The sequence below is a fragment of the Populus alba genome, chromosome 7 (genome assembly GCF_005239225.2).
Source record: "Populus alba chromosome 7, ASM523922v2, whole genome shotgun sequence".
Taxonomy (NCBI): domain Eukaryota; kingdom Viridiplantae; phylum Streptophyta; class Magnoliopsida; order Malpighiales; family Salicaceae; genus Populus; species Populus alba.
In genome coordinates, this window is record NC_133290.1 from 11,135,145 (window position 1) to 11,156,274 (window position 21,130).

The 21,130-nt window shown below is 33.2% G+C and overlaps 1 protein-coding gene across 5 annotated transcripts; it reads left to right on the forward strand.

The window, feature by feature from the left end:
• The first annotated feature begins 4,816 nt into the window (after positions 1-4,816).
• LOC118043507 (protein ACTIVITY OF BC1 COMPLEX KINASE 8, chloroplastic) lies at positions 4,817-16,381 on the forward strand. 5 transcript variants are annotated; one of them, XR_012170296.1, is made up of 22 exons: positions 4,817-5,435; positions 6,195-6,330; positions 6,559-6,728; positions 6,879-6,999; positions 7,134-7,234; positions 7,339-7,437; positions 8,790-8,900; positions 9,006-9,085; positions 9,242-9,311; positions 10,491-10,564; positions 10,665-10,734; positions 10,849-10,937; positions 11,833-11,957; positions 12,454-12,534; positions 12,618-12,678; positions 12,792-12,846; positions 12,969-13,067; positions 13,204-13,293; positions 13,886-13,945; positions 14,045-14,166; positions 14,378-14,592; positions 15,914-16,381. XR_012170296.1 is itself a non-coding variant. In XM_073410400.1 (21 exons), the coding sequence occupies exons 1-20, from the start codon at positions 4,944-4,946 to the stop codon at positions 14,159-14,161; spliced, it is 2,301 nt and encodes a 766-aa protein (XP_073266501.1). In that variant the 5' UTR covers positions 4,817-4,943; the 3' UTR covers positions 14,162-14,166; positions 16,010-16,381. The 5 variants fall into 5 exon arrangements, 3 of the variants coding, with proteins under 3 accessions (XP_073266501.1, XP_073266500.1, XP_034907411.1); XR_012170297.1 differs by having other exon boundaries at positions 16,010-16,381; XM_073410400.1 differs by lacking the exon at positions 14,378-14,592 and having other exon boundaries at positions 16,010-16,381.
• The last annotated feature ends 4,749 nt before the right edge of the window (positions 16,382-21,130 follow it).

Genomic DNA, 21,130 nt, shown 5'->3' on the forward strand with positions numbered 1-21,130 from the left:
AATTTTCAAAAAATATAAAAACACCACCTTGTTTATTTTTAACATCAAGGATTACAAACTTATTCGTAAGATGTATTCGTGATATTTTAAAAGAAATAAATACAAAACTATGTTTTGGTTTTAGAATGGTCATGTTTGATCTATAAAATCATGGTTTATCTTATTGAGGTGGATCTACTTTGATCAATAGACAAACCAATGTTATAACAACACAATGATGCCTTAAGTATGGTGTATTAGAGGTGATATTGTTTCCTTATACACCACTAGTTCTCTTATCTAGACTCTAAAGACCAATTAAGGTTTCTAATGATGAAAATACTAGGTGGCGACTCCAAACCTTTTAAACTATAAAAAGGACAAGAATTTCTTGTTCTTCCCACGCCACCAAAATTTGATCTAGAAGGATAATTGTCATGATGTTATACACGTACAACATAATGACAACTCCATTGTGTAGTTTTTTATGGACTAAGCTTTTATGCTTGTCTATTTGTTGTATATTAATTTGATTGGCTAGTGTATTTATTTTCAATATGTATTTTACATATATTGTTCATGCATTGTATATTGGATATAGATTAATACCTTCATGTATAACATGCTTTAATTTGTTATAGCACACATAATTTTCCAACTTAGATAGGGAATTAACGGTTTGTCTTATGACCATCGGTCAAGGTTCAAGCTCATAAAACAACTAACTCATATATGAATGCTTGCTTGGTAATGGTTTACATGTGTGCCTTAACTATTTATAGCAATACCCCTATACTATTCTTATAGGAACCGCCATTGGATAGATTTAAGACTTTTAGATAAGGTAGAAAACTTACTCATATTTCACTTAATGACTAGAACCTGCTTATAGGTAAATTATACTAAATATTTATATTGCATTTAAAGCAAACCTAACCATAAAATCATTATTTTATTTTTGGGATCCTAAATATAGGTGTTTTACCTTTGAAAACATTGATATGACACATACATTTGAAGAATATAGTAGGATTCTAGATTTTTCAAAAGATAGTTGTAAAGTTTATTGCAGATAGAGATTTAAGAATATTGCTTCTAAAGTAACTAGATTATTGTGTTTAGGTAAGGTTAACTAGTGTAGAATATCTAATGAAGGGTTTAGATGGAAAAATATTGAAGTCAAAATGAAGAAAAACATAAAAATAGGAAAACTAAGAAATAAAAGATGCAAGATAGTAGTAGCGTTTGCCATATTTAAGCTAATTTTGTTTTAATCCGACATTAGAGTCACTAGTCTAGGAGCTGTAAATGCATTAGTAGAATATAAACATACTAAAATCAACCATTCTGTTGCAATTTTGAAAAAAATCATGCTATCACTTAATCATTATGGGATGTGCAAAAAAGAAGTCATAAGAAGTTGTATTCCAATGTTATATTTATGGATTGTTAGCCACATTAAAACCCCCAAAGATATTTTCAATATTTGCTTATGGTTTGATCTAAAGACTATTGAAGATTATTATAGATGAATCTTGGAAGGACTTGGATGAGAGAGCACAAGTAGCGAAATATGTTGCACTGCCACAAAGCAACTTCAAATAAAAAACACCATGAATGAATAATACAACATGAATAATAAGTTGTGGTAGCAAAATATAGGTCTCCTTGATCTAGGTAACTAGCTATATTTATTATGCACATGCATTGGTGACCAAACACCTTAGGAGAATACAATATGTTCTTAGGACTCTAGAGTTAGCTAATTTTATTGTTTTATTTAGAAATCAATTGTCTCTTGAAGAATCGGGCCTTATTAGACTAGATTAAAAAAAGGTTTCTTATGGTTAAAAAAAAAAAGGAATATGACTGAATTCATATTTAACCAAAATTATGCTATTTGGAGGAATGAAAGACTTTCTATGATTGTTGAAGCCATGAATCCCAAACCTTTGAATCTGAAGTGGGGCTTTCGCAGATAATTGAGGAAGGGCTAAAGAGAAAAATGGTTAGTAATGAAGACGAGCTGAAAGAACAGTTGGAAAAATCTAGAATCAACCTCTACAACAACCAAAGGCAACAATAACTTTTGAAAAAACTACTGGAAGAGAAAGATAAAATGAGGAAGATAAATACTAACAAGAAAATCATAGCCTCTTTGAAAAAGGAAAGAGAGAACATAAGGAAGAAGTTAAACACTGAAAATGAGAAAAATTGGTTGGATTGGATTAATATAGAGGAAGAAAAAAGAGTTTGATCGCAATACATAGGGGTTGAGGAAGAGATTAGTGCTAGAAAAGCTACCAAATATGATACTAAAGACTATAAAAAAAGGGTTGAATCTTCAAAATAGCAGTTTGTGGTGGTGCAATTTGAACTAGAGATTCAAAAGGAAGAGCTAAGCAGTTGAAGGGCTTATACTTCAAGATAAAAAGGGAGCAAACATGATTGTTAAAGGTGTTAAGACTATATTAAAAGTTTTAATGTTCAAATTAACTTCAAAATAGTCAAGCTTGACATTGAGAGGGAAGAGTTGTAAAGGGCAATGACTAAAGTAAATCAGTTAGAAAAGGAACTATAAGTGCTTAATAGAAGTAACAAGGCCTTAACTTCTAATAATGATGTCCTGATCACCGATAATATATTATTTCATGACAAGATAATACCAATAATAGAGCAAATTAAACGAGTAATTCATCAAGCTGAAAGGTTGTAATAATAGGCTATTTAGGTTAGAAATAATGTGGTGAAGTACTGAGAGTATTTGGATACAATTACTGTTTTTATTATAAATATAATCAATAGAGACAATGTCTTTTATGAGTGGTGATGTAGATTTTTTTTTTTTTCATTTTGAACTATCAAATATATATAAACTCTTGTTTATTATTATATGAAATGGCTACAACTCTTTTTCTTTCATCTAATATGTACAAGATTCCACTATGATAAAAACTTGGGAACATCAAAACTTCAAACCTCAATAACCACATTTACAACTCCAAAATACCCTTAATTAGTTTTAAAAATAAAATAAAATTGAATAAAAAAATCTTTTAGATTCTCGATCTATTTTTTGGCATGATTATAGATTCAAAACAACTTCATTGAATACCTCTCCTGAAGATGAACCAATCAACATCAAAATTGGTTTTTTTTTTTTATCAGTGTAATGTGATTGTTTGAAAACTTTACTTTTCTTTTCCCTTTCTAATGACTTTTTTTTTTCTTTTTTTAACATTTAGAGACTGAAAATAATAATAAAAAATAAAGTTTAAAATTGAAGTATAAATATTTTAAACCATAGAGATTAAATAAAAAAAATTAAAAAACTGGATAGAACAAATTAAATTCTTGCACACCTTAATGAAAATAAGTTATGAGAAAAGTTATAATATAATATGACGGTGGAGACTGGTATTTTCTTTGGTGTCTGCGAAACTAGAAGAAGAAGATACCGCCCTACCAGATATCTTTTGAGATAGCCTCTCTACTCCCTAAAATAATTCTTGTCATTTAAAATAAATCCTAAACAAAAGACACGTAGGCAAAAAAGCGTCGAAAAAAAATCCAACAAAAGCCAAAACTATCCTTGTGTGGCTTAGAACCGAACTCCCTCACCCAGTAAGAACCGCGCAATCTTCCTGCTCCATCTTCCCACTTGCCACGTGTTCTCCCTGCCTCCACCCCTTTCCCTCCCTCTCTCTTTTCGTTGCTGTCGTCTTGACATGATTTCCTAGTTTCATGGAAAACTACAAAACAGCCATCTAACTGTATAGATGCTTACATTTAGGTATTAAAAGTTTCTATTCGAGCACTACCTTAGTTGATTGGTTTTCCTCCGATTGCAAGCGGCAACAAATAATTTTATATTTATTTTATAATTCTTGTTACCCTACTATCTAAATATTGGAAAAAATTGGAAACTTAATTGAGCTTACAGTAAAACTCCTTTTTTTTTTTTAATTTTTATTCTAGGTTATGTAGATAAAACTCTCATGTGGATTTATTTGAAATTCAAATTAGATAAGAAGTTGAGTTATTTTTTTTTTCTTGTCAATTTCATTATTTTTTTTAATTTTATCCATATATTTATTTTTATTAGTTATTAATGTTGTTTTTGAATTGGTTGATTGAATTATATTGGACTAATACCTACATGATTTAATTCTAAAACTAAGTTAGACAAATAATCAGATTATGAGGTTTTAAGATTGATATATTAGATCGAGTTTAATAACAATGCTAAATAATTCTCTATGATCTGAAATTTTTATCATGTTTATTCTTTTATTTGATTTATAGCGTAGCACTACCCTGTAAGCTAATGTTTTTCTAATTTTTAATTAAAATATTTGAAAATTATAAAAATAAAAATAAATTTTAAATTTGCTATTTTAATCATGAAAATGTAAATATCATATGCATACTTTAGTATAAACAGAACATAATCATTTTTTAATTATGAATATTAAAGCAAAAACCATACATAACCTAATAAAATATAAAATTAACTACATAACTTGATCTTTTATGTTGAAGTTTATCTACATCCAAACATTAGATTTTGGTTCGAAATTACTTCCATGTATGATCTAATTTTTTCCAAGAGATGTTCTAATTCGGATGAAAAAAAAAAAAAAATCAACCCTAAAAGTTGTTAATTGCTTTTAACCAATACAACCGGTTCCATTTCATTTAGGACAATGCTGCTTAATTTTAGGACCCAAATGAATTATTTATAAAGTTGAAGACTGATATGTAGTTTCTCAAACTTTTAAGTACCACTATAATTTCTATGATTAAAAAACAAAGACAGTCTCTGTGTTTTGTTCTTCTCCTTCTCCAGCTTCCCTCTACCTCACTCTCACACCACAAACTCTCTTAGGACACTCCCCTCCCCCACCCCCTCTCTAAAAAATGAATATTAGGGTTTTGAAATAAGAAAATCAAAATCTGCATTAATGGCTTCTTCTTTACCTCTACCGGAGCTCATCTTTCTCTCCCCAAAAACCAGAACTCCAAAACATCACCACCACCTGCTTTCTCTTTCTAGACACTCTCTCTCTAAACTTAACTTTTCTGTTAAAAAAACTAAATTCAACCTTCCTCTTCGAACTCCAGTAATTCGAGCTTTGAAGGAGGATACTGCAGTGATCGAGGAGAGAGAGCGAGAAATTTTGAAGGAACTGAATGGAAATGGAAACGGAAGAGTGAATGGATCAGTGGAGAGGTATGTAAATGGTGGATTGGTGAGTGTGGAAGAGGGAGAGAGTAGTAGTAATGAGAGTTTGGTGAAGTATGTGAATGGAAATGGTGCTGCAGCCGTGGCGACAGCAGAGATTTTGGTGGAGGAGAAGAAGGAAGGGTCGAAGGAGGAAGGAAGGCAGAAGAGGATAGAGGAAATCGGGAAAGAAGATGCTTGGTTTAAGCGTGCCGGTCAACAACAGATTGAGGTTTTATTTCCTTTTTTGATCATTTAAGAGAAGTTGTGCCTGATCATTTTGTTTCATAGGAAAGAAATGGGTCTTAGAGTTTTGGTGGTTCATAGAAATTATGCCTGCCAGGTTGCTAGCTAGTTTAACTGCTAAAGTCGCATTTTACTGCGCAATCTGGCTTGAAATTTAGCTCATACCTGGGTTGAGAGGGTGAAGGAAAGGGAAGAGCAAGCAACAAGCATCTCTCAATTTGTACGAAAGAGAAAGTATTTACAATCATTGTGCGTTGTACATTGTAATTATGCTTGCCATTGGACTAGATAGTCATAGTTGTATGCCTGGTTCGAGTTTATCCTCTGTATCACAGATATAATAGGATACAAGTATGGATGGATTACCAGAGAAGTAGAGATTGATGGTCATTTTAGGAAATGTGCCCCACCAGTTGGCTGTTTATCAACAGATTGATACTTTTTAGGGCATGTGGTTAGTTGTTATGCTAGATATGAGACTTTGTGATAGAAGAATTACACTAACTATAGTTGAGCAAGATTGCGAGCTTTTTTTGTTTCTGCTTATGTTTTCTATGCATGTATCTAGTCCTGTATTGTCTTAGTAGTGGTCATTGAAAGTTATTTGGATAGCATTTATATTCTCCTATTTATTTCAGGCTTCATTATGATGTCATCACATCCTGTCTGAGCACATGTGCTCTTACTATGAAATATGGGTTCTGAAACACTGCCCTTTTTGTATGACAATACATGGGTCTTACAGGTTTCTGTTGCACCTGGTGGGAGATGGAGTAGATTCAAGACCTATTCAACGATACAAAGGACTTTGGAAATATGGGGATCTGTTTTAACATTTATCTTCAAGGTTTGGTTGAACAACCAGAAATTCTCTTATCGAGGTCAGTGATCTCTAATTGATTGGTATTGGTTGCTCTTGTTATTTATACTTCATGTTGCATTTATGTGCCTGACGTTCTCAATAACCCATGATTTTACACATAGATATGGTTAATTTTTCATGCATAGTCATGGTTAATTTTTCAGGATGACTGGCCTCTAAATTTCACCTGTTAAGCTTTTCCCTCTTTTTAACTTTCTGGCCTGTCTAATTATACAAATGAAATTAGCAGGAGGAATGACGGAGGAGAAAAAAATGGTGAGGAGGAAGGCCCTTGCCAAGTGGTTAAAGGAAAGCATATTAAGATTAGGTCCAACATTCATAAAAATTGGCCAGCAGTTCTCCACAAGAGTGGACATTCTTGCTCAAGAATACGTTGATCAATTGTCTGAACTTCAGGTCTAGATTCTTTCTTATAATATTTAGCAAAACGGCTTCCCATTGTTTGTATTTTCTTTTAGTTGGTTCAATTTTCTTCTATAGTCTACCTCTTCCTCCTTCGGAGTTCATGATTTGTTTGGAATGGTTTAAATTGATGTATTCTTGCAGGATCAAGTTCCTCCATTTCCATCAGAGACTGCTGTTTCTATAGTTGAGGAAGAGCTTGGAGCTCCAGTGGATGATATCTTTGATCGGTTTGACTACGAACCCATAGCTGCTGCAAGTCTTGGTAATATTTTCTTCATGTTGGTTGGTTTTTGATGGGGAAACTCTTGCAATTTGCTGATTAACATTCCTCGACCATTTCTGTAACGTTGCAATTTCTTTCTTTTCCTTTTTCTCTCCCTCTGTTTCTTAATGCAGGCCAAGTTCACCGTGCAAGATTGAAAGGACAGGAAGTTGTGATTAAAGTCCAAAGACCCGGTCTCAAGGATCTTTTTGATATTGACCTAAAAAACCTGAGGGTTAGTTTCCATTATACTTAAGAAATTATTTACGTACTTCACTTTTGGTGAGGCCATGAGTCTTTTGATATACGGAGCATGGAAAAGTTGCTGATTTTTTCCAGGTAATAGCTGAATACCTTCAAAAGGTTGACCCAAAGTCAGATGGTGCAAAGAGGGACTGGGTTGCAATATATGATGAATGTGCGAACGTCTTGTACCAGGTAACAATATTGCCTTTATGGGCTCATCTTCTTGGTTGCTTAGAAAGATACAAGTGGCATTTACTCTTTTACTCCCTCCAATTTCCCAAGTCCTTTTTTCTTTTTGCAATAATTAATGTTTTTCAGTTAAGTTGGTGTAGTAAGTTCACTCATTTGAGGTTTTTGATGAATTTTTCTTCCAATGATAAAGTTGCAAATGAAATGAGCACTAGGACAGTCATGCTTCATAAAACAACATCCTACTCATCTTAGTCAAGTTGAAATCAGGATGTGGGACGTGGATGGATAGGAAGACAGAAGGGAAGACCTCTACAATATTGGTTGTGGTTGTAATAAAAGACATGGCTATGATAAAGTTGCAAATTAAATGGTCATTAGGATGCTCATGAAACAAAAATTTTACAATCTTTAGTCTATTAAAGTCAGGATGTTTGACATGCATGAGCAGTAAGACAGCAGAAAGGCCTCATGAAATGAGTGATCAAAGATTCAAATGGATATGTTTGTTTGCTCTAAAAAAATCCTTAAAAAGAAATCACAACAGAGCTGTAAAATAACTTAATTTTTATTCATTAATTCTTAGTGTCAATTAGCTAATACAACTCTATAAACAAAAAAACTAGAAAACCCTAATAAAACTTAATAGTAAAGCAAAATAATAATAATAAAAAAATAGAACTCTAGAGCTATCACTAATGTTCTAATAAACCAATTGTCTAATCAAATATAGGTAACGAAATCTAGAAAACCTTAACAATTAAATAAATATGACAATAACAATAATTATGTCCAAATTTATGAAATTTGCGCCCTGCATCAAAAGACATGGCAGCCTATGATTTAACCACATAAATGAGCTCTAACAGAACATAGAGAACATAATTTGCGTAGTTGCTTTTATGCTAGATGAAGCCAAAAAGGTATTACTGAGTACAACTTTAGTTATGGCAATCTGTAGGACTATTTCAATGGTAGTGCAACATAGGCAGATGCACATGGTTGGTGCAAAATGAAAACAAATACCGTGAGGACTTCAAGTTGATTGGTACTTGCACCAAAAAAGTGCTGATGGGTTGGAAATGTATCAAACTTTTGAAGCTAGGATATCACAGAGAATTAACATATGCAATCACGTAAAAATGACTAGAAATGCCTTTTTAGATTAATTCCTTGTGTTTTAAGGAAATTCAATAAAATTGTAAATTTAAGTTCTAAACTTTAATTGTGATTTAACTTGCAGGTCTTAGTGTCTAAGTGGTCACTGACCTAAATTATTATGTAGCTGCATTCTAGTTCAATTTTCAGATTACCATTTTATAATTGCAATGGCTAATAATATTTGACATTTTCAGGAGATTGATTATACTATGGAAGCTTCTAATGCAGAACTGTTTGCCAGTAATTTCAAAGAGATGGAGTATGTTAAAGTCCCAGCAATATATTGGGAATACACCACGGCGCAGGTTCCTATTAGTACTCATGAACTTAATTTTTTTTCTTCTTATAAAAACATTATCTCTAAAGTTACTTGTAACCGCTTGCTCCTTTATTTATTTATCTGAATGTAGGTTCTGACAATGGAATATGTCCCAGGGATCAAAATAAACAAAATTCAAGCATTAGATCAACTGGGTGTTGATCGCAAAAGGTTAAGATAATCTCCTGTTATTGAACCTGGTGAAATCATGTCTCATGCTACCTTTAATTCTTATGCTTTCAATGCTTGTAATTGTCAAATTTAGTATTGTGAAAAATTACTTTATTGTCAGCTGAAATGATTGTCATCTTTTATAATGTCCTGCAGATTGGGCAGATATGCGGTTGAATCTTATTTGGAACAAATTCTATCTCATGGATTCTTCCATGCCGACCCTGTGAGTTTTATTGCCACTTCCGATTTTTGGTGGTGCTTGAAATGTTTGCTATTTGGGATTCTCAATATGACAAAATTGTTTGAGAAAGTGAACATTTAATTTGAGCTTAGTGTACTTTTATATGGAAATACACAGAAAGTAGTTCAGGGGCTTGTTAGGCCTTTATTGGAAGGCTTACTTCATAAATTAAAAAAAAAAGATCTAGAAAATTCTGCTGGAGATGCTGAAGGTGCAAGTGTTTTAGATGGCTTAAATGAAGGCATGATTGATCTTATGCCTCCACATCTTGAGGTGTGATTTACATGCACTGATCTATAATTGCATTTTTCATGAGAAACTTTACATAGCAATCCTATTTATTATTGTTTCGAAATGTCTGTAGGTGATGCTCGATTAATCATCTGAAGAGAGAACCTTTATTTTTCTTTTTAATTTCCTACTGCACAGTGTATTAAAGGTTACCTTACTTGATGCTTATAGGAATTTAGAGTCCTTTAATTATAACACAGTTTCTTCAACTATGCATTTTTTTCCCTTAAATTCAAAATAAATGCATCATTATTTTTTAAATGTTGTATGAATTTGGATAACTTATCTAGTTGAATCATGAAATGGACTTGTTTTGGTTTAGTGCATCCTATGTGTAGACCAGATTTTATTTGAAATATGGAGGTCAGAGATAGCTAGAATTAGAAATTGATTTCACAATCTAATTTCAAAGAAAGTGGGACAGGGAGAAGTCAATGAACTTCAGCTGAAGCCTAAAAGAAGAGAGTGGTAAATATCAAAAGTGAACGTAGCCTTTGACATGTGCTTCTTAAATATTTGAAGCTACATTCCTCTGGTTGTGCCAATAAATTTCCAGCCCAATAAATGGAAAAAGAAGTTGTCCTCTTGAACAGTAAAGGAAAGTGTGGATTATATCTGGATTCTGGAATATATGAATTGAATGAATTATTTGTTTTGATATCCTTCCCCTCCATATTGTCATCTGTGCCAATCGAACAGCTTTGGATATGTGTTCATAGGCAGGGTACTGTCTTCAAAGTCTTCCTACTATCTTTTTATGATTATTTTTCCTTTTGGAGATGAGGAAGATGTGGTCCTTTCGTATCATGATTCCTTAATGGCATCTAAAGTTCACAAGTATGAGATCAGGTCTTGTTTCTTTCTGTGCAGCATCCAGGAAATATTGCTGTTGATGATGTCAATGGAGGAAGGTTGATCTTTTATGATTTTGGAATGATGGGAAGGTACTGTCTAATCCTCTGCTGGCTATCTGCAATTAGTATGCCAAACAAGTCCATTATCAAGTTTTGTATTATGACTGTCCTTTGTCTTCGTATATTGCAGTATCAGTCCAAACATTCGAGAAGGGTTGCTGGAAGCATTCTATGGAATTTATGAAAGGGATCCGGATAAGGTGATTGTGCTTAAGAATGGTGGCTCATGGCCATGTCTAGGTGTCCTTATTCTTGTTATACAAACTTAACATGTCACAGTTCACATGGTGTGATGCTTTTCTATGCTAGTGCAGGTCCTTGAGGCAATGATCCAAATGGGTGTTCTTGTGCCTACTGGAGACATGACAGCTGTCAGACGAACTGCACTATTCTTTCTCAATAGGTGCTTTGAAAGAAAGGGATAACTGTTTGGGTTCTCGCTTTGATTGTCATCACCATCTTTATTATTGTTTCAGCATAAGACATTGGTCAGATTTGACTAATCCTCTACTGCTGGTTTGGGTAGAATTTGGAACAATCTCAAAGTCAAAAAATAAATACGAGGGAAGGATAAGGCTGTTACTAATTGTAGACACCTTTGGATGCAAGACAGAATATTCATAGGGATCATTTGAGTTGTGCTTGATAGGAAGGAATTCTGCTCAAAGTTGTCATACCATCATAATTCCCATTGAAAAATGAAAAATGAAAAATGAAAATGAAAATGAAAATGAATAATAATGATAATTTAGGTTTGAGCCTCAACTGCCCAACAGAAGAAGGGAATTGGGCTGGCAGCTTTGATAGATCAAGGGTTAGTCTCTAGCCAGATTGAACAAGGAAAGAGGATCTTAATTGAAGTATTGCTCCTGCCTTTACTGTTATTGAGGTTTAGATGCTCAACGGGTATGAGCAAAATCAGAGATCTGAGTGTAAATGACAGACAATTGTCTCATTTGGAGGAAGATGACATAACCACTCAATCATGCTCTTACTTCAAAGTCTCAAGGTTGAGATTCAATTGAAAGATTGAAAGAGAGGTTCTCAAGATTGAGGAATTTTCTGAAGAAGAAGAGCCAGGAATAGTCATTACTAAAGACCAAGGAGATAAGCTGACATTCATTTTGAATAACATGCATACAGTGATATAGAAAAGCCAGACAGTGTACTGATGTTTTGACTTGCACATTGGACCAAAGTGGGAATGTTGAAACTACCTTTGGATCATCTAATAAGTGATCTATATTTCTTTGTTCAACCTCTTATAACCTCCAAATTCTAATTTCAAACTTTGGCAGTTTTGAAGAGCGTCTCGCTGCTCAAAGAAGAGAGAGAGAAATGGAAACAGCACAACTCGGCTTTAAAAAGCCATTGAGCAAGGATGAAAAAATAGAGAAAAAGAAGCAACGTCTGGCTGCAATAGGTAACTCCTGCAGTGTGGTTCTATATATATGTATGAGGTTTCACACTTTTCTAGATTTAACTTATAGTGCATTTTGTTTCCAAATAGCAAGAGGTGAGATCATTTCTCCTTCTTTTGGCATCTGCATAAAAGCAACTATTGTAAGATATGCATACCATACGTGAGTGTCTATTAGTCACTTACACTCCTCCGTTCAAGTTGTCCTTGTTCATTTTATTTTCCAGTTTTTATTTCTCAATCTTAGGATATGGATCCTTGTGGCCCTCCCCAGCAAGTTTTGGATTGAGGTTTAGCTGAGATGAGTTTATTTCGCAATCTGGTATACTTAAGTTCAAGTCTTGTTATGGCATAGCCTTATCCTATTATTGAACTTAATGGCCCAGCATATTGTGCAAATTATCTAATTATGATAAGATTTTGCAAATTGTATAGCTTTCACAAGATTTTTGTGAATATTTAGATAACTGCATCTCATGTGTTTATGTTCTCTTAACAGGGGAAGATTTATTATCCATTGCAGCAGATCAACCTTTCCGTTTTCCTGCCACTTTCACATTTGTTGTGAGAGCATTTTCAGGTGAAGTACTGTAATTTGGAGGAGTCATTGTATGAAATGCTATGCGCAACATTAACCTTAGACAAGGAAATTATTCTCTGCAGTATTGGATGGCATTGGGAAAGGCCTTGACCCTCGGTTTGATATTACGGAGATTGCAAAACCGTGAGTTTGTTTTGCTGCTGTTACAGTTTTCTAAACATTCTCTGGAAATTTCTGAAATTAGGTTGGCTATGTAAATTATATGTCTAACTTGTCCTGCATGCGATATATTTCAGCTATGCACTTGAGCTGCTAAAGTTTCGCGAAGCTGGAGTTGAAGTTCTCTTGAAGGTAGAGATTTTATTTATTTAGTTCTCTTGAAGATAAAATAGGACCATCTTAATCTGCTCTAACCTTGATGTTGGACATAATAGTAAGTCTCATTTTCATAACCAATCCTGTAAATGTTTCAGGACTTCAGAAAAAGGTGGGACAGGCAGTCTCGTGCATTCTACAACTTATTTAGACAGGCTGATAGAGTTCAAAAGCTTGCTGATACTATCCAACAATTGGTAGGATTCAGGAATCCTTGGTGTCTTTTAATTTGAGTGTTCTAAATAATTCTAGTGCTTTATAGTAGGCCTGTGGATCCATGTCTTCGACATCATGTCTTCAACATGTTACTTAGCAATCAACACTGCATTGCAGGAGCAAGGTGATTTGAAGCTCCGAGTTCGAACCCTGGAGGCTGAGAGGGCATTCCAGCGTGTTGCAGCTGTCCAGAAGACAGTAGGGAGTGTGAGTTTATCTATCTTAGGACTTCATAAAGTCGATCTTGTCATATTCTGGTTTATCTTTCTTGTAGGTTCAATTGAGTGCAATGCTATATTTTCCTCTTGATCACGGAGTATACTAGTAATTTTTTGACATATTCAGACTAAACTTCTGTTGAAATTTGCAAGTTCAATTCAGGACATGACACATTATTCCAGTCATGTCAAACTTTTTATAAATAGGGATAGAAGAATTTAACAAGATTAACCTTGGTTATGTATTTTTGTGAAGAAGCTTAAACAAGATTATCATCGTTTACATTTTCTCCATCATTGCTGCTTCTGCATGCTGGAAACTTAATTGTTGAATGTATAGTAAAAAATCTAAATTTATGATCGTATGCATTTATGGCATGTTAGCATGTCTAGTATTCTAGGAGTTGTCAGGCTTGCCACCTCATGTTTTAGTTGAAACATGAGGAGCATACTTGTATGCGTAATATGTATTATTTGGTTATTTCCCCCTATATTTCAGAAATAGAAATATTTTACTCAATGTGTTTTGGTGCGGATCTGGATGTATACTCTTTTTAACATCCTCTTTGACCAATCAACAGGCTGTAGCTGTTGGAAGTCTAGTAAACCTTGCAACTATTTTATATCTCAATTCCATTCGAGTAAGCCACCAGCTCTAATTTATGTTTGCTATGCATCATTTTGCATCTTTCTTCTTGATTTTCATCCAGTCATTTGTTTGAATGTGTTATCTTTGATAGGTACCAGCCATTGCGGCATCCATCTTTTGTGCATTCTTCAGTTTCCAAGTCCTCTTTGGCGTTTTAAAGGTGAAAAAGTTAGATCAACAGGAAAGGTTGATAACAGGAACTGCTTAACTCGAGTAAGTAAATATTCCTGTATTATGCACCTTTCTCTTGGCTTTTTCTACTTCTTTGATACAGAATTGTATAATGTGTGAGACTAGATCGGATGACACAGAGTAGGAGTTGCATAAGTATGAAGTATGGATTGCTGATTTATTTTTACAATTAGGACCTTAACTTCATCGATCAGTTACTCCCTTAATCCATCCCTCTCTCATCTTTTTCTAGTGAAACAGCCTGAACAGACCATTGATGGTACATGACCCAAGTGTTTTAACAAGTGAGATCAGCAACTTTGCGTATACTGTTCTGTAATAAAGCATCAAATGCCTTGTGGAATTACCATAAAACAGGGATAGTCAAGTGACTTGTGAGGGATTATCTACAATGAGCAGTGTGCTTCTTAATGATATTCCCCACAAACATTCAGAGCTGCTAGAGAGGTGAGTGCAGGACAGAAAGATTGTCTATTCAGCTAAGAGACTGCATATAGATTACACCAAATACTGTCTGTAGCTCTCCAGCTATATAAATATATTCACAGGTATTCTTGGTTATCTTATATCAATCTCAAATTAGGTGGCGGAACATGAGAGTAAAATTCCTATGATGATGAAAATCACCAAATAAAAGCTGACTGTTAAGACCTTAAGAATTAGGTTTGAATGCTGGCTGTGCTTCATGACTCATGTTGCTTGCTTAAACTTGCTCTGAATGATATGTTCTCTAGGAGTGCTAGCTGAGAGAGTGATGTTGTTAACAGAACTCCTGGTGTAGCAGTAGTTAAAAATTATATAATTTTTTTTTCAAGAGATCTTAATTCCTTCAAGATAAGCATACAATTCAAGCCATCAGAAGTAGCTTGTGTTAGAAGCTTTTAGTAGAAAGTACCAAACATTCTGCTGAATTAGCCTATAGTGACACTTGTGAGAATCCTAAAGCATCTTATAATTCTCAGCTTGAGTTTTCCAGGTTCAAAACTTTGAAATAGGTTTCTAGAAACATCTATGCTTGCTGCTTCACACACATGCTTCCCTTGGAGGTTTTCCTGTAAACCATCTGCGGTGAACAATCTTCAGCCTCTGGTCTGCTAAGAGGAGATATAGACAAGACTAGATTCTAAACTGAACGAGGCAAAGTACACCCTGGATTTTCTTAAGAAGAGTAGCTTTGAGTTCCTTTGCACTCCTAGATTCTCATCCATAAGTGATTGTAAGGCCCTTTAGACAAGCATTCACCTCCAAGTTAATCTAGTATCATAGGCTTCTAAAGCATCTAAGCGCATTACTGGTCACTTCAGATCAGCTGTATTTTATCTCTCATACTGCTCTCTCTTCAACTGTAGAACCACCAGCAACACACTACCCTTTGCGTTATAAATAAGTTTATGGATTTTCTTGTGATGATATTTTAGCCGTAGATCTCACAATACCAACATGATTTTGAAGATACTGCATGCATTACCATTTAGAAGCACTATCATCTTTGATAATCTGGCTGCAACACAAAAAAATGTGAATCTTCTAATTTGTATATCAACATGCTTCCATGAAATCAAGTTTGCTTGCATGGCTATCCACCTTTTGAGTGAGGAGTTCTGTGGATGTTTCCACTTAGATATGTTTGTTAGAACCAAATGTGATGATACAATGTCGTGGAAAGACAAATGATCATAATTTTTTCTCCACCACATCACATCAGATTCTACTTTTACCTTCAAGGACACTTCCTTGTGATGCTGATTCATTCAGTGAATCCTTGCAGATTTAGAGTAGAGAGTCAGCTCATTTGAAACTCTTGATTGCAAGTTTCCTCATCTCAAGGATGGAGCTTGATGAACATGTTATTTGATGCTCTCAGTTCCTAGTTCATGGATGAGCCAATACCTCCAGTGTGGAGATTTGTGATGAAGACATCAAGGCGGAATACCTGTGCTGTGTTTGTCCGGAAGTTGGCCAAGAATGTATCTTCTTCATTCTGAATTTTTATCATGCCGCCAACAAAGCCACGTTGCTGTAAGTTTTCGTCCCATTAGAAGCATCAGTTTAAGCCCTGATGGTGAGGGATTAGGAAGGGATTTGCGTATTAGCCATACCTACAATCAATGCTGCGAGTAGTTAAGCATTCTGTCATAATTCCACGAGTTGGCATGTCCATAAACCGTGTATAATACTATAATATAATGTAATCATTTTTGCTAAGTATGAGTTATAATGAGTTCTGTTTGCGATCGATCCAAATTTCATGTCCTTATGAAGACTTTTCTTCTGAATCTATCACATCTTGGCTGCATACTTATCCAGCAAGTTCTAACTTTCATATTTACTTGTTAATCCAATTGTTTCAGCTCTTAAATTTATTATTAAACACTCTTAAACATACATTCAATTACCTCTTAATCTGGATATTTGTCAATGGGGGCTAGATTTCAACCCATGCAATTGTACACGTGAAGTCCTTGAAACCTTTCAATCTATGTGTTTTTCAGGACAAAAAAACCCTAATCAACGAAAAACTTTATTTATTTATTTATTAAAACAGAGACGTTAGTCAACGTAAAAAGTGTAGAAATCAACTACAAATCTCTGTTCTTTTGAGATCAATCTTGCTTTAGTTCCTCATATTCTACAGAATCAAATACAAACTCTTACCTTCGTTCAATGTAAATAAGCTTTCGGCCATCTCTTTTTTTATTAGAAACCTCTTTTGGTTATACTCTAGAAATGAAGCACATAATATTATAACATGTATAATTAGTAACAAGAAATAAGCTTTCAGCCATCTCTTCGTTCCACGTTTTGTAGTTAGATAAGTTGATTTTTTTAAACTTAAAAAAGTTATATTTAAGCACTGGTAGCATTTTTAAAATAAAATAAATTTAACGACTTGAGTTATAGATACTATTTGGTTTAATAAGATGATTTAATTTAATTATACAAGAAAAAAACAATGATGGTAAATGAATTGAATCTAAACTTAAAAAGTGTTGACGATGATATGTAGGAAAAAAACGCTTGCAAAAAACAACAATCATAAAACTTGATTAAAATATAATTCAATGTCAAATAACAAAATTAAGTTTTTTTTTTTAAAAAATAACAAAAAAATCCTTGAGCCAATCTTAAATTAGTATGGTAAACTGTGACTCGTATCGTGAGGTGGAGCCATCCTCATAGCAAATAAAATAAAATAAAATAAAAAGTTCAATATTTAATAAGCTTAATATTCAAGGTTGAAATAAAAAAAAAAAAATCAACTTTAAAAAAATTAAAAAGACTAATGCCAAGTTAACATTTCATATCCATGAGTCAGGTGATATGACTAGAATCATCGTATAAAAAAAAATGGGAGGATACTTTTAATTGTAGTTGGCCTTGCGAATCTCGAGGAGTGAGAAAGGAAGAGAGAGGAGAGAAAAAAACCAACCATTGCGAACCACCTGACACATGCCATCCCATTTGATGCCCACCACTTGACACTTTAGATGACATGGCAATTGACTGTTTGGTTGCCGGTATATGCTGCAGTTACTAGCTAAGAGCATGGGTGCCTCGTATGCACTTACGCGTATTATGCACTTTGCAAATAACTTTTTTATTTATTTATAATATTTAATATTTTAAAATACTAAGTTGCCCTCTAGTTTACTTGCTAATTACAAAATACCCAAGATAATATTAAAATATTATTTGGAAAACAATCATTTGACTATGCGAATCTATATCAAATTTTAAGATTGTGCATAGTGAATACATGATATCTTTTAGCTTTTGTTTTGATACTCTATTTTCAATATTATTTGTGCTAGCATATTACATTGAGTTACGAAAAAATTGGAATGAGATGTAAGTAATAATACCTAAGAGCAATGAGGAGGGTTTTTTTTTTTTTTTTTTTTTTTTTTTATTTTAGCAAAAGCCTAACTCGTTATTGCATTGCCTCACGGTTGTTTTAGATTGTGCAAATGCTTCGCCCCAGATTTGAGGCTTGACAAGGAGTCGAGTGTTCGTTGTCAATCGATGCAACCACAAAAGATAACCCTACGTTAACCCCAACGGCTACCTCTACAAGTGATGGTGATTGAGGTCTCAAGAGCACATGTAATTTTATTTGTTTTTGTGTTTTAAAAATATTTTTAAAAAAATTAAATTTTTTATTTTTTTATTTGTTTTAAATTAATATCTTTTAATATTTTAAGATCATTTTGATGCACTAATATTAAAAATAATATTTTAAAAAATAAAAAAATATTATTTTAAGATTTTTTTAAATAAAAAATATTTTAAAAAACAATTATAATTATATTTTAAACAGGATAAGCTCTAACAACATTGATAATTACTAGAGATTTTAAACGGTGTTTGATAAGGCGTTTACAATGCGTTGGAAAGTGCTTTTTTTAAAAAATATGTTTGAAGCGTAAAAGTTTGATGTTTTTTCACATCTCTGCACCAGGTAATTTAGGTTATGTATTGGTGCATTGGTCTCCTCAAGGTTGGTTTTTTCCATTTTGGGCCTAATTAAGTCAGGTTTTTTGTTATTTGCTTCCTAGCTAGGTTTTGACTACAGCTCCAATTAATAATATATTAGGACCCATATTATCTCTCTGTATATATTCTCTTGCTAGTTAGTAAAATAAGCCAGGAAAGCTCCTTCTAGCTATAGATTCCATGAACCATTTGCAAAATGACTTATTCAGAAGTATTGATTTCATGTTCAAATAATATATACATGTTTTATGAGAAAAAGAAGAAGAAGAAGGATTGTAGCGTGTAAATCATTTAATTTGAACGTTAACTTTATATATATATATATATATGAAGCATCGATAAAATTAACTAATTAAGCGCATAAGAATATTAGTCAGCTATTTACGTTCCCCAGCCATAGACATGTTTTCTTACTTATGATCATCTGCTTTAATTATATTCTATATTATGATAATATAACAAAATCTAGTATGCATATAAATTATGTTATTTGATATTTGAATAGTAATTAGTCATATATTCATATTAATATTTTTTTTCTTCATAGCCCAAGAAGTATATGATTAATGGTGGAAATTATGACACCTTTAAAACATTCCATTTTGGTTTAGAGATTTTTTGATGATAAGGTCAATGATTTTTTTGTTAAAGAAAAAATTGTAATAAATGAAAAAAAATTAAATTCTAAGAACAAAAGTATTTGTTTTGGTATGATTAATTAATGCTCTAAGAGTTTAGATATGAATGTTTGAAGAGTAGAAAATGTGAACCTTTTACATGAGTGGTTAAACAGGTATTTATAATTCATGAACCTTATTATTTTGATAGAGTGGAGAGACCAAATAATTATTTTCTCCTGATGACATTAATGAGGGATAAATATTCTTTATATATCATTAATAAAAAACAAATATCTATTACAGATCATTAATGAGATAAAAATATAGTAGTCCTCTAAGAGTGCACATCTTTAGATGTAGGGAGATGATTATTTATGACATAAATAATTCATGTTAATAGTCTTAAGTCAGAAACTTATGGTCATAATATGGATATGTAACAACCTCTAAACCATTTTAGTTTGTTATGTAGCTAAGTCTAAGGGAAACAAGTTTAACAATTTACTAGATCTATGTTGTCTTAGGTTTAGTACATGACTGAACTCCGGTATGTTGGGTCTGACAACTTGTCAGATCCATATTGTCTTAGGCTCAGAACGCTCAGCACATAATTGAATCCAAATATATTGGGTTTAGTAAGTTGCTAGATTCATGTTACTTTTGACACAACATATAGTTGAACCCATATATAATGAGTATGACAACTTGTTAAACCCTCGTTAACTTAAGTTTAACACATGACTGAAGTCAAGTATATTAGGTATGGTAACTTCTTAGACTTACATTTGCTTGGGTTATCACCCTATTATGGATTTATATTTTTTTCACAAAACATCAAAATATTAAGTAAAAAATAATAACTCATCAGTTATGATCTCCCAAAGAAAAAATAAAATATTTACAAAACCTAAATAGCATCCCTTGACGTAAAAAAGAAGAAGAAGGAGAACTCGAAAATTAATCTCAATTTTGAAATTATAAATTCATTTTTTTTTATATTACAAAGGGAAATTCGAAGTTAGAGGTTTTAAAGAAAAGGATTTCTCTAATACCTAGTTGAACCAAATAGGAAAATGGTTCTGCATAGTGCATTATCCGCTCAAGAGATTTGCCAACGAATAAACGGAAAGGATAGAATGAAAGACATTTGCCAACGAAAAGACTCAAATATTTTATATATGTTCGGCCATACTCTTGCTAGCTTAACACCAAGGCTTCATTATTGATTGAATTAACAGAAAATTCACAAATTACAATATTACATGAAAGAAAATAACTATGATCTAAGGATTAGATTGAGTGTATATGTAGTCCTCGTTCTCGTAGAGAGTCTCTTCTGACTCTTCATCTCCTAATTTCTTGCACTTTCCCCTCTCCTTGCCTCTACACTCATGATCTGCTCTTCCCTGTATCATCATTAATTCAAATAAGAAATAAGACCTCGTATGAATAATGGATTCAATAGGGTAGTATAAAACGAAGAAAAAAAAACATTAAGGGCTGGATTTGGCAGAAGAAAATAATAATGAAATATCAAGCACTGACCATATGAGCAGAATCTCCATTGCCCACCAGCAGTTGATTGGTATCATCTTTCCCGTGAACAAAAAACACCAAATGGAGGAAGAAAAGCAAAGAAACACAGACAGAGAGAGTTGTAAACCTGACCATGTTCTTGAACTTGGTGTACCAACTTGAGATATGTAAGTGCTAGCTGTATCAAAGTTCAAGCAATATTATATAGGTACGACGTACATGAAGAAGAGAACCTTGAAAAAGAAAAGAAAAGAAAACGACAGCACCGACCGAGAGATCTTGAATGAAGCCTGTATAATGCTAACCAAGTAGGACTAATCTTATCTATATATCGA